Here is a 13,573-nt window from a genome sequence, read left to right as displayed (position 1 = left end):
ACTGAAAAAGCATGTGCAAGCAAGGAGGCCTACAAACCTGACTCAGTTACACCAGCTCTGTCAGGAGGAATGGGCCAAAATTCACCCAACTTATTGTGGGAAGCTTGTGGAAGGCTACACAAAACGTTTGACCTAAGTTAAACAATTTAAAGGCAATTCTACCAAATACTATTTGAGTGTATGTAAACTTTTGACCCACTGGGAATGTGATGAAAGAAATAAAAGCTTAAATAAATAATTCTCTCTACTATTATTCTGGCATTTCACATTCTTAAAATAAAGTGGTGATCCTAACTGACCTATGACAGGGAATTTTTACTCAGATCAAATGTCAGGAATTGTGAAAAACTGAGATTAAATGTATTTGGCTAAGGTGTATGTTAACTTCCGACTTCAACTGTACATCTAAACAAACATTGAACATCTAATAGTCAAATCATAGTGTCAAATCAGGTGAGCTGGTTCTACAGTTTTTTTGCAATTTTCTGTTTTGTGGTGGAAAACGTAGTGGGTCGAGCATAACACATCAACCCTGTTACCCATAGATAGACAGGCTCTGATAAAAAATAATAATAATGAAGCTTGCATTCAATTGGCCCTCCCTGTTGCACGCAATAAGCTTCCATTCCCCCTGTCACAAGGGGATTTATGGCTGATGTAAGCTGAAATCGTCAACCCTGTTACAGTCAATGCTGTAACTTTATTTGGCACTAAATAGCCACTTACTATAGGCCAATTTTAACATGTTGAGACGGGACATCAAGTTTTTTTATGACGTTGAACATGTGCTTTTCATGACAATGTTAAAATCAAGTGTTTTTTTCAACAAGTTACACTCATTTCGTGGAACGACGCCATTGTCATTTCACTACCCATAGTCCCTGTGGTTTTTTAACATGTGTGTGTCTCCTTCAAGCTCAAAGTTGCATGGAAATGCGCTAATATGAGTTAATAGTTCTACCACAGTTCTTCTGACATTCTATTTCCTGACACTGTCTTTTTCCCCCGTCTCTTTATTTTTGCACTTCCTCTTTACTGCTTGTTCTCTCGTGCATGCGTTTCTCCTTCTCGGTGCTTAATTAGCCAGTTTTACAGACTAGAGCTCTGCGATATAAAAAACAAAATCCATATCGCGATACATTGCCTGAATTGATGCGATAACAATAAGTAGAACAAAAAATGTATAACAATGTGCACCACTGTTTTTTTAAATTATCCTTTAAACTACTACTACTAATAGTTTGGTTGTAGCCATCAATTGTCCCATTAACAATCACCCATATTAGCAACCTTATTTCATTTAAAACTTCACATTTCTCTAGTATAGGCTGCTTATTGTAATGAACAATATCAGCAAAATGCCTGCGATAAGTGATCGGTATGGTCGGTGTCGATGATTAATGGTATATTGTCCCAGTACAGACCGCTTGTCACAACACAGCCCATCGCCACACTTAATTTCCCCTGTCAGGGCGAGTCGCCCGTCAATGTGACACCGGACTGAGGCTCAGTTAAATACTGCTCATGCTATTTACAAATATAAACTACTGTCAGTGCACACGTGTCTGACTGACTGAACTGGAAGCATTTACCTGAGGGGAGTCTACCTGTGTCACGCCCTGGCTCTGGGGACTCTTAAATGTTGAGCCAGGGTGTGTAGTTTCTATGTTTAGTTTTCTATGTTGAGTTTCTAGATCGTGTAGATCTATGTTGGCCAGGGTGGTTCCCAATCAGAGGCAGCTGTAGCTCGTTGTCTCTGATTGGGGACCATACTTAGGCAGCCGTTTGGCACCAGTCTGTGTGGGATCTTGTTCTGTATAGGTTTGTGTTGTGTAACCTTTAGACTTCACGTATCGTTTGTTTGTTGTTTTGTCGTGTTCAGTACGTGAATAAATATGTACGCTTATCACGCTGCGCCTTGGTCCGTCTCATCCGTAAACGATCGTGACAACCTGCTTGTTATTATTTTTATACCAGATTCAAAATCTGTATGGGGATTTTAGTTGACTATGGCGGCAGGTAGCCTAGTAGTTAAGAGCAGTAGGCCAGTAACCGAAAAGCTGCTGGTTCGAATCCCCGAACAGACTAGGTGAAAAATCTCTGTGGCCTTGAGCAAGGCACTTAACCCTAATTGCTCCTGTAAGTCACTCTGGATAAGAGCGTTTGCTAAATGTGATATTTCATTGCCCATTGCTTTTTACATGCATGGCTTCCTATCGTTTTAAGCTCTTATTTGAAATGCAATGAAAAGTAACATGTATGGGCATTTACTGGAAGTTGTACTGGCATTTGCTTGTGGTTTTGTGTTTGCTGTAGTTCTTGTCAATATAGAACTTACATTAACAACAGCAAGCCGTGAAGTCACTGGGGAATGCAAGGTGTGTGTGTGTGATTGTATATGTCTTTGTGTGGGGACTTATGCATTGCCAATATGTTATTGTGTTGTGTTTGCAGGTGTGAGAACCCACGTGTACTCAAGCTGGGGCTGATCTCGGGGATCTGGTGGGCTCTGGCTCTCCTCTGCTGGATCAGTGACAAGATCTTCTGTGAGATGTGGTCCTCTGTCAACTTTCCCTACCTACACTGTGCTTGGTGAGCTTGAAACTGCATGAGAAGTCATTGAGAGAATTTGCATTTACATTTTGGTCATTTAGCAGACACTGTTATCCAGAGTGACTTACAGTCAGTGAATTCAACTAGGATAAATAAAAGAAATGAAACATTTTAATGTTTCCAGACCTCAAAAGTGGTCTAATGGTGAGATGAGTCCATGCACCACGCTGTCTGATGTGTTGATCCAGCTACTTTATATGCCTCAATCTCAAATGAGTGGGAAAGATGGGTAGCTACCATTTAATGTCATCCTTTTAAATGGGGTCACCTTGATATGTTCCATCACACATGGTGAACGCATGATGATCACAAATATTCTTATGACACTGGCTTTCAGAATTACTTTCCCTTGTGGTATTTTAAGAGGCTTGAAATATTTTATTAATCACTCTCTAATGTAGGGATATTCCATTCTAAGCCTAGGGGGATGAAACCTGCAACGCCTCTGTTTTGAATTCTCTCCTTCTAATCAGGGACTGATACTGATCTGTGTCACCAGATGACTCAAGCCAATTGGATGAAATTGCACCTGTTGTTTTTAAGAGGGAATTAATACATACAGTGGGGAGAACAAGTATTTGATACACTGCCGATTTTGCAGGTTTTCCTACTTACAAAGCATGTAGAGGCCAGAAAATCACATTGTATGATTTTTAAGTAATTAATTTGCATTTTATTGCATGACATAAGTATTTGATACATCAGAAAAGCAGAACTTAATATTTGGTACAGAAACCTTTGTTTGCAATTACAGAGATCATACGTTTCCTGTAGGTCTTGACCAGGTTTGCACACACTGCAGCAGGGATTTTGGCCCACTCCTCCATACAGACCTTCTCCAGATCCTTCAGGTTTCAGGGCTGTCGCTGGGCAATACAGACTTTCAGCTCCCTCCAAAGATGTTCTATTGGGTTCAGGTCTGGAGACTGGCTAGGCCACTCCAGGACCTTGAGATGCTTCTTACGGAGCCACTCCTTAGTTGCCCTTGCTGTGTGTTTCAGGTCGTTGTCATGCTGGAAGACACAGCCACGACCCATCTTCAATGCTCTTACTGAGGGAAGGAGGTTGTTGGCCAAGATCTCGCGATACATGGCCCCATCCATCCTCCCTCAATACGGTGCAGTCGTCCTGTCCCCTTTGCAGAAAAGCATCCCCAAAGAATGATGTTTCCACCTCCATGCTTCACGGTTGGGATGGTGTTCTTGGGGTTGTACTCATCCTTCTTCTTCCTCCGAACACGGCGAGTGGAGTTTAGACCAAAAAGCTCTATTTTTGTCTCATCAGACCACATGACCTTCTCCCATTCCTCCTCTGGATCATCCAGATGGTCATTGGCAAACTTCAGACGGGCCTGGACATGCGCTGGCTTGAGCAGGGGGGACCTTGCGTGCGCTGCAGGATTTTTATCCATTACTAATAGTTTTCTTTGAGACTGTGGTCCCAGCTCTCTTCAGGTCATTGACCAGGTCCTGCCATGTAGTTCTGGGCTGATCCCTCACCTTCCTCATGATCATTGATGCCCCACGAGGTGAGATCTTGCATGGAGCCCCAGACAGAGGTGATTGACTGATTGATCATCTTGAACTTCTTCCATTTTCTAATAATTGCGCCAACAGTTGTTGCCTTCTCACCAACCTGCTTGCATATTGTCCTGTAGCCCATCCCATCCTTGTGCAGGTCTACAATTTTATCCCTGATGTCCTTACACAGCTCTCTGGTCTTGGCCATTGTGGAGAGGTTGGAGTCTGTTTGATTGAGTGTGTGGACAGGTGTCTTTTATACAGGTAACAAGTTCAAACAGGTGCAGTTAATACAGGTAATGAGTGGAGAACAGGAGGGCTTCTTAAAAAAAAAACTAACAGGTCTGTGAGAGCCGGAATTCTTACTGGTTGGTAGGTGATCAAATACTTATGTCATGCAATAAAATGCAAATTAATTACTTAAAAATCATACAATTTTTGTTTTAGATTCTGTCTCTCACAGTTGAAGTGTACCTATGATAAAGATTACAGACCTCTACATGCTTTGTAAGTAGGAAAACCTGCAAAATCAGCAGTGTATCAAATACTTGTTCTCCCCACTGTACATTGTCTTCACACTTTCTGTATTAAGAAATGTCCTTCTTCCTGACACCCAGCAGGCAAAACTAGTTGAAATGATGTTGTTATAACCAGAAAATGGTTTAAATTATGTCATTATGAACATCCTTTCAACCATTTTTGCCCACTGGGCCAGATCTTTCACATCAGTGCAGATGAAAGAAAGGAGACGAGGAAAGGAAGCCACTCAAGTCTGTTGAGATACACCATTAGGGCCAGTTTCTCAGCTAGTTTTTAGAGAAACTGGCCCTAAATGTTTGAGGTCCTGACCCCATGACTCTCTTGTTACCACAGGCACATCCTTATCTGCCTGGCCTCCTACCTGGGCTGTGTGTGCTTCGCCTACTTCGACGTGGCAACAGAGGCCCCTGAACGAGGCCCGGTCATCATGTTCTGGCCCAATGAGAAATGGGCCTTCATCGGAGTGCCCTATGTCACCCTACTCTGTGAAACCAAGAAATCTGACTCTGTCAAGGTGACATAAGGTGTCATAACCTCCTCAGGGCCCACTGTGCTTGGAAAATCCCTCACTATGAGGTGTTCCCAAACACGAACACAAAATATGCCCTAATGTCAGACATTTGGAACAATGCATGTAGAATGTAATAAAAGGAAGTACCTCTAAAGTACTTCTCTGACATGGGTGACATAAAGGCGACATAATTTGTCCGTTATCGCCTCAAAATGTAATCCCCTCACTCACTCTCTCCCTTGTTACATATGCAATAATGTTTATGCAACTTAGTGTCAAAGCACAATCGTCTATTACAGTGACATAAGTGACGTAACCTCTATGCTAACCTCTATGCTAAGAAACTTGCCAAGTTGTGTTCATTAATCAACCCTGAATGTAATTCTCAGGCTTTGTTGAGGTGATTGGGAATATTTCAATTTCGAGTGAACCAGTAATATTTATAGGTATATTGCGGTGTTTCTCACAGAAATATATGTTTTGAAATGATATTTTTCAGCTCTGGATCTACTATTCAAAATGCTCACTGTCCTTGTATTTTCAGGCAACTTAGCACAAATGGGGAGGACCTTGCCAATGGTGTATGTTGTGCCGTATTTAAATTTACAGCGTGGCTGACTGATTGTTTATACTGTTATAGATGTGTATTAATTAACCCCTTACACTCATGGGAATTGACCTATGTGGATAGGGCTAAATTGAAATGTTTCTTACAGAAGAAATATGGAAAGCATAGGCATAACCATGGTAGTAATTAAAAGGGAACAGTTAGGAGATTATTGGAAAATTTTCAGACTAAAGCTGAGGCCACAACAGTTCTCCTGACACAAGACTGAATCCAAACATTACATTGTTGATTTGATGTGCATTTGACTTTCAATGTACTTTTCACCGCATTTGTTGATAACGAAAACAAAAAATACTCTGGATACATTCAGGAATCTGATAAGAATATTCTTGGAAAATGTGGGGTAGGTGCAACATAAGACAAGAAAATGGCAAGTGAGAGATATATATTGTGTTTCCAAGTGGCCACACACGTCTCCAAAGTGTGCACAGTTCCTAAGTAATTTCAATACACTTTTATGACTCAAAGAAAAATCTTCAACTATAAGCAGCTTTTTTTTTCTTCTCCTAGCTGCGCCGTTGAGGAACTAGAGCAAGCACAATTGTAGTTTTTTTGTTTGGAACACAGCCCTGCATCCCCGTCTTTACACAATTACTGTTGTTTACGCAATCCAAAAACAGTCCATTATAAATCGCAATCTGGGTCATCATTTGAAAGATTGTTCTATTGTCAACATGACTAGCTAAATTATAAAATATGATCTTACAGTGTTAGGCCTTTACAAGGCAATTCAGAGAAGCAGATAATAATTTTGGTGCGCATAGAATGGAGTCATGAGTGCATTCAGATGCGTGGTCCGCTGCAAATTTTCATCACAATACAACAAACATAGGCTCATTCTGTTCAGGACAACCCAGGGTATAACACCATTTTCATCTGTACATCAAACATGTAATATACACGTTGACACTGTATATTACGTGAGTTGATATGGAAATGTGAAGTGCACATTTGGACTCACAGGTGTTTGGCTTGCTTGTATGACATCAGAGTGGTATTTATTATTATCCTCAATGTCTCATCTTTCAAAATACATTGAGTCCTCATAATTTACAGCATTTCCCTCACTCAGACAACAAAACATTTGCAAAAGTTGCCCAATTAGCAGGAGGGATGGAGGCAACTCCTTGTCACGCGTGGTGCTCAAGTTCAGAACGGCTGTCAGTCAAAGCCCATACAGAGTTGTGAAGCGGAGATCCTGAACTCTGACGTCATGTATAGCATGTTACTGTACAGCCACTGCGTTCGAATTTAGGCTCTTAGCAGTATACAAATCTGCCATTTTCCACCCGTATACTGGGTACGAATGTAAAGGGTTAACAGACTTCCTGTATATACAGTATTATCTCAGTTATTGCATTATCTACAACTATATTTAAAAGCATTTGTATTATATATATATTTTAAAATGTAAAGGAAAAGTGAAAGCAAACAAATGTTCTCCCTGTTGAAGCCTCTGGAACACACGGGTACCTTTTTGAAGTAAGGTGTTTAGCTGAGTCTTATTTTAAACACTCAACCCCCCCAACCCTAGTCTTTACTGAATGTGGAGTATTAGAAGGGAAATGTAAGTCAAGTCTCAGATTGTCAGTTGTCATGAAAATGAGAGTAACAGAACTGAAATGTAAAATGCTGTCTTAACTGTTCATGATAGTGAATTGCAACAATATATACTCGCATAGGCATAAAAGGGATAGGTCTGTTACCATAGTTATTGTTTGCTGTTCATGTAACCCCACCTCTTTAAGGAATACCTGGGATAGGATAAAGTAATCCTTCTACCCCTCCCTTACCCCAACCCCCCCCCAAAAAAATAAAATAAAAAATTCATTGTAAAGTGGTTATCCCACTGGCTATAAGGTGAATGCACCAATTTGTAAGTCGCTCTGGATAAGAGCGTCTGCTAAATGACGTAAATGTAAATGTCTTTATGACGCCTTGACAGCAATATTAAGGCATTCAAAGCCTATCCAATTAAGAGGCACTGTGTGTGTGTATAGTGGCAAGCCTTGAGTGAACCTGGTTTGCTTTTTCAGTATGCCATGATCTGGCCTATCAGTTAGCCACCCTTTGCCTTTGACAGCTTTGCACACTCTTGGCATTCTCTCAACCAGCTTCACCTGGAATGCTTTTCCAACCGCCTTGAAGGCGTTCCCACATATGCTGAGCACTTGTTGGCTGCTTTTCCTTCACTCTGCCGTCCGACTCATCCCAAATGCAGCACTCCATCACTCTCCTTCTTGATAAAATAGCCATTACACAGCCTGAAGGTGTGTTGGGTTATTGTCCTGTTGAAAAACAAATGATAGTCCCACTAAGCCCAAACCAGATGGGATGGCGTATCGCTGCAGAATGCTGTGGTAGCCATGCTGGTTAAGTGTGCCTTGAATTCTAAATAAGTCACAGGCAGTGTCACCAGCAAAGCACCCTCACACCATAACACCTCCTCCTCCATGCTTTACGTCGGGAAATACACATGCGGAGATCATCCGTTCACCTACACCGCGTCTCACAAAGACACGGCGGTTGCAAACAAAAATCTCCAATTTGGACTCCAGACCAAAGGACAAATTTCCACCGGTCTAATGTCCATTGCTGGTGTTTCTTGGCCCAAGTAAGCAAGTCTCTTCTTCTTATTGGTGTCCTTTAGTAGTGGTTTCTTTGCAGCAATTCGACCATGAAGGCCTGATTCACACAGTCTCCTCTGAACAGTTGATATTGAGATGTGTCTGTTACTTGAACTCTGCAATTTCTGAGGCTGGTAACTCCAATGAACTTATCCTCGGCAGCAGAGGTAACTCTGGGTCTTCCATTCCTGTGGCGGTCCTCATGAGAGCCAGTTTCATCATAGTGCTTGATGGTTTTTGCGACTGCACTTGAACAAACGTTTTAAAAGTTCTTGAAATATTCTGTGTTGACTGACCTTCATGTCTTAAAGTAATGATGGACTGTTGTTTCTCTTTGCTTATTTGAGCTGTTCCTGCCATAATATGGACTTGGTCTTTTACCAAATAGGGCTGTCTTCTGTATACCCCCCTAACTTGTCATAACACAACTGATTGGCTCAAACGCATTAAGAAAATAAATTCCACAAATTTACTTTTTAAGAAGGCACACCTGTTAATTGAAATGCATTCCAGGTGACTACCTCATCAAGCTGGTTGAGAGAATGCCAAGAGTGTGCAAAGCTGTCATCAAGGCAAAGGGTGGCTATTTGAAGAATCCCAAATATAAAATATATTTTGATTTGTTTAACACTTTTTGGTTACTACATGATTCCATATGTGTTATTTCATAGTTTTGATGTCTTCACTATTGTTCTACAATGTAGAAAATAGTAAAAATAAAGAAAAACCCTTGAATGAGTAGGTGTTCTAAAACTTTTGACCGGTAGTGTAAGTGAATTGAAATGTAGTAATTGAATAAAAGTGCTCAACTTTTGTACACTACCATTTGAAAGGGAAGGTTGTTGGTTGGAGGAGGCATAGCAAAACACTATTGAGACGTCAATAATAGAGTTTTACCACAAGCCATTTAATCTCATATCAATTACCTTTTCGTGGATTCCGTTTAGAACTGTTCTGTTTAATACTAAGCTATACTATTATTTCTTTACAGTCAATTTATTTTGTATACAATTTGTTGTGTTGTGTGGTGTCAAAGTATAGGAGCAACATTTTACAAACAAGTGCAGGAAACAACTCTATCCAGTGGTATGTTTTGTTAGTACAGTATCTGAAGTATTTTGTTTAGCCAAAAAGTATATATTTTCCTAAATGTAGAGCACAACCAAATTCAAGACATGTTGTTTAAAAGGATGCATGACAAAAAAAAAACTCCTGAAGTATTATTATTTTGTATTGTCAACCATTGTAGTGAGTAGATGTCTCAATGACTTTTAAGGTATTGTATGGGAATGGAATACCGTAACATGCAGCGCACTGTTATGACAATGGCAACAAAAAAAAACTGTGCTAGTGTCTACAAACCTTGATACTCCCTACTTGGTTTTATTTAAAAACCTGCAGACATGCAGCATGGTAACTGTTTTTAGAATATGACTGTGTAGAATCAAGAATCACCATTCTGTCATGTAACTGTTACTTTCCAAGTATGAGTGATTTGACAAAGCGCAAAGCTTTTTTACTTGTCAAAATATGTGTCTTGATTCCTATGACAGCCTACTACAGATCTTTACATAGGCTAACCAATACCCCTTTCACACTATTGTGCAGACCCAAACAATTTTTTGCTGACTTCACATTGTCCTATTAAGCAAGGTTCCAGCAACTAGTAGATGTGTAACTGGGTCAACTGAGTTCGGCTTGGCTCAGTAGTGTGAAAAAACGTAGGACCTGTTTGAATGCTTTAACTTAAACAATGCAATCTTATTTCCCTTTTCAAAGTAATCACAGATGTGAGAGGGTTGAATTGGTAAAAGCAGTGGGGTTTAAACTTTACTTTTACTTATCCAATCACATGCATGTCAGTGATGGCCTCAAGGTTAGGGCGCAAAGAATGATGCATTTTCTATTCAAACGGCCTTGAGCTAGCCAACCTAAAGCCTACATAATTGTAACTCAGTTCAGGTGAAGTTTAATCTATAAAAATAGTATTCTTGATCCGTCTCTCTACCTGCAATGACAATACATACAACTTGCACAGTAATATTTATTTTAATATTTTATCCTGTTTTGTAGACAAATATTTTGAATGTGATTGAAGCATTTATAACATTATTTTTATTTTATGCAATAAAATATAAAATACTACAAAAAAATGCACTGTCCTGGCATTATTCGTTTTGAGGAATTGATTCAGTTGGTTAGATTTGGACATCAAACACATATTAGAACATCGAACACATAATGGAACATAATAGCGAGTCTGTCAAAATCCTGCCAAAATATGAGTTTATGTTTGATCACCATCATACAACTATGGCTCGCTTTAAAACATGTTGGCTGGAATTGTAGCCTATTTTCATTGTACAGTGAAGTTGATATGTTAAGCAATTAGCAGCTGTATATTGGGCCAAGGACAATGGGCTGTCTGATCTCAACTAAGACTACCTGTTGATCAGTGTTTATGCCACCAGGGGGGAGTGTGTTACAACAAAAACTAACCGACCACTGAAGCACAGATGAAGGAAGGTTCATTACCTTGTATCTTTTGACTGAGGTGTCAGCAACAGAACTCTGTCACCTCCATGTCATTGGAAAACCTTCATACACAGTGGGTTGTGAATTTGTCTGAAAGCTGTCTGTATGGGATCAATTTGTGAAGTTATTCTTTATTTTTATGTTTTATTTTACATGTAGCTACATTCCAAACTTCATGTGAGATTGATTTGCAAACGTTTACCTGATTTAGAATGCTGAACTTGAACTATTTAAACAATGACAGAAGAGCAGCGCTGCTTTGTGGAATTGGCAACTTCAACACAAACAATAACCACTAAAGAATAACATTTCATAGAATTCAAAATGTCCATGTGTTAGAAATGAGAGCAGACTATCCATGCCCACCTCATCTTGTTTGTAGATCAGAGATATAGTGCCAAATTTGTATGCCTATCGGGCATGTTTCTCAAGTTATTCCTTCTCTACTGTATAATAGTTAAGTTACTTTCTTATCATTGTTTGTACTTTATGTACAGTACATGCAACATTCCACTGCTGTACAATTGGTACAGAATAGAGTTGATAGGCTACACTTCAGCGTCAGACTCCTCACACCCCAGCCTGGTCTCATAGACTAGATGTAACCAGTGGCGTAAAAATACTTGGAAAGTACTACTTAAGTATTTTTGGGGGTATCTGTACTTTACTATATATATTTTTGACAACTTTTACTTCACTACATTCCTAAAGAAAATTATGAAATTTTTATTACATACATTTTCCCTGACACCCAAAAGTACTCGTTACATTTTGAATGTACATTTGAAATTTTGAATTTGAATTTGACTTTGACTTCTGATACTTAACTATATTTTAGCAATTACATTTACTTTTGATACTTAAGTATATTTAAAACCAAATACTTTTAGACTTTTACTCAAGTAGTATTTTACTGGGTGATTTTCACTTTTACTTGAGTCATTTTCTATGAAGGTATATTTACTTTTACTCAACAATGACAATTGACTACTTTTTTTCACCACTGGATTTAACATAGTAAATGTAAATCAGGGACACTCAAATGAGTATGATATGTTAGGTTTGGTATGATTATGTAAGACAAAGTTACTTAAGGCAAAAACGAAAGAAGGGTGGTTGGTCAGGGTGGCTGGATGGATGGATGGGTGGGTGTATAACGTGAACGTCTAGCAACCAAAATGTTGCGTGTTCGAATCTCATCATGGACAACTTTAGCATTTTAGCTAATAAGAAACTTTGCAACTACTTTTTAGCTACTTTGCAACTACTTAGCATGTTAGCTAACCCTTCCCCTAACCTTAACCCTTTTACTTAACCCTAACCCCTAACCAAGCTAGCTAACGTTAGCAACAACAAATTGGAATTTGTAACATATCATACATTTTAGCAAATTCGTAACAGTGTATTTTTAGCATATTCGTAGCATATCATACGAAATGGATGATGGACATCCACAAATTAATAATAATAATAAATAATAATAATATGCCATTTAGCAGACACTTTTATCCAAAGCGACTAACAGTCATGTGCACATACATTTTTACGTATGGGTGGTCCCGGGGATCGAACCCACTACCCTGGCGTTACAAGCGCCATGCTCTACCAATTGAGCTACCATGCAAAACGTAACCTATAAATGGAGTGTCTCTGATTTTTGTACAGAATAATATGAAATGCTCTGAGACCAGGTTACACATCCATACTGAATTTCCTTCATGGTATGTTTCAAATTAAGATTGGATCAAAAAGAGAGGGTCCTTGGCGGCTGTGGGAGCACAGTCCTTTCTTCAATTTGCACTGACAGTCCTCCAACACCGTCACCACTTTAGTTACCTGAGTGTTGTTCTTGCATTTCAACTGCACAGACTTGGTCAATTTGACTGGTGAGCAGTGAACGCAAGAAGCGTGGTCTCCGTCTTCGCTGTTGGTATTGCGCTCTGGACAACTACATTTCCCAAAGCAAATGTTGTCTTCCAGCACCAGGGTCTCGCAGTCGTCATGATGAACCCTCTAAAAAAGAAACAAATGATAATTGACTCATCCCAGTACAAATAAATTATAATACCTGTTGGGGTATTTGGTTGTATTCTTACCTGTGACGTTGGTAACGCGCGACACATCTGCTGGTTGATCTCATTGTGTCTTATAGGTATTATAGACAATAACTCAGATCTTCTTCGTAGCAAAAAGCTCTTCCAGAACGCTTTGGCATTCTTTTGACGAGAGTCATTGATCTGGCCTGGAAGGGATGTCTGTTTGAAGATGGAAGCAACCGCGGTGAGTTGGCTAACCAATGGCAAATGTCCATTATACGTGGCATCATTACGCGTACCATTATGCATCTCTTCCATTTCCTTTTTCAGATTCTCATGCTCATTATTGGAGACTTCACCCCTGTCGCATTGGCCTAAACCACCCGCTCCTCCCTAGTTCTCCAAATGGTCTTCCAAAACGCGTCTGAAATGTATATCCACATACTTATGTTTGCAGAACGCAAATGGATATGAAAGTTGAGAAAAATATATGCATCGTCTCTACTTACAAGTTACAACTGATCACAACCTTTGGCAGCCTGCAAGCAATGCTCCTGGATGAA

General features: G+C 39.7%; 2 protein-coding genes across 2 annotated transcripts in view; one reads left to right on the top strand and one right to left on the bottom strand.

The window, feature by feature from the left end:
- Window positions 1–6,282, top strand: part of LOC123484447 (alkaline ceramidase 2-like) — a 38,721-nt gene extending 32,439 nt beyond the window's left edge. The window contains exons 3-4 of the mRNA XM_045214809.1: window positions 2,455–2,592; window positions 5,007–6,282. Of these exons, the coding sequence (XP_045070744.1) occupies window positions 2,455–2,592; window positions 5,007–5,196 (328 nt within the window). The 3' untranslated portion in view covers window positions 5,197–6,282. The remainder of the gene's footprint in view (window positions 1–2,454; window positions 2,593–5,006) is intronic.
- A 6,258-nt stretch (window positions 6,283–12,540) lies between these two features.
- Window positions 12,541–13,331, bottom strand: LOC123484451 (cerberus-like). Its single transcript, XM_045214814.1, has 2 exons — window positions 13,071–13,331; window positions 12,541–12,987 (listed from the first exon to the last, which is right to left on the bottom strand). The coding sequence occupies exons 1-2, from the start codon at window positions 13,326–13,328 to the stop codon at window positions 12,703–12,705; spliced, it is 543 nt and encodes a 180-aa protein (XP_045070749.1). The 5' UTR covers window positions 13,329–13,331; the 3' UTR covers window positions 12,541–12,702.
- Between the last annotated feature and the right edge of the window lie 242 nt (window positions 13,332–13,573).

This window comes from Coregonus clupeaformis, unplaced genomic scaffold, assembly GCF_020615455.1.
Source record: "Coregonus clupeaformis isolate EN_2021a unplaced genomic scaffold, ASM2061545v1 scaf0319, whole genome shotgun sequence".
Taxonomy (NCBI): domain Eukaryota; kingdom Metazoa; phylum Chordata; class Actinopteri; order Salmoniformes; family Salmonidae; genus Coregonus; species Coregonus clupeaformis.
This window is presented reverse-complemented; position numbering and strand designations above follow the sequence as displayed.

Coding starts and splice junctions, on each gene's coding strand:
- LOC123484451 (XM_045214814.1), bottom strand. CDS start 13,328: ATGGAAGAGATGCATAATGGTACGCGTAATGATGCCACGTATAATGGA. Junction 12,988..13,070: donor GCGCGTTACCAACGTCACAG/GTAAGAATACAA, acceptor TTTCTTTTTTAG/AGGGTTCATCATGACGACTG.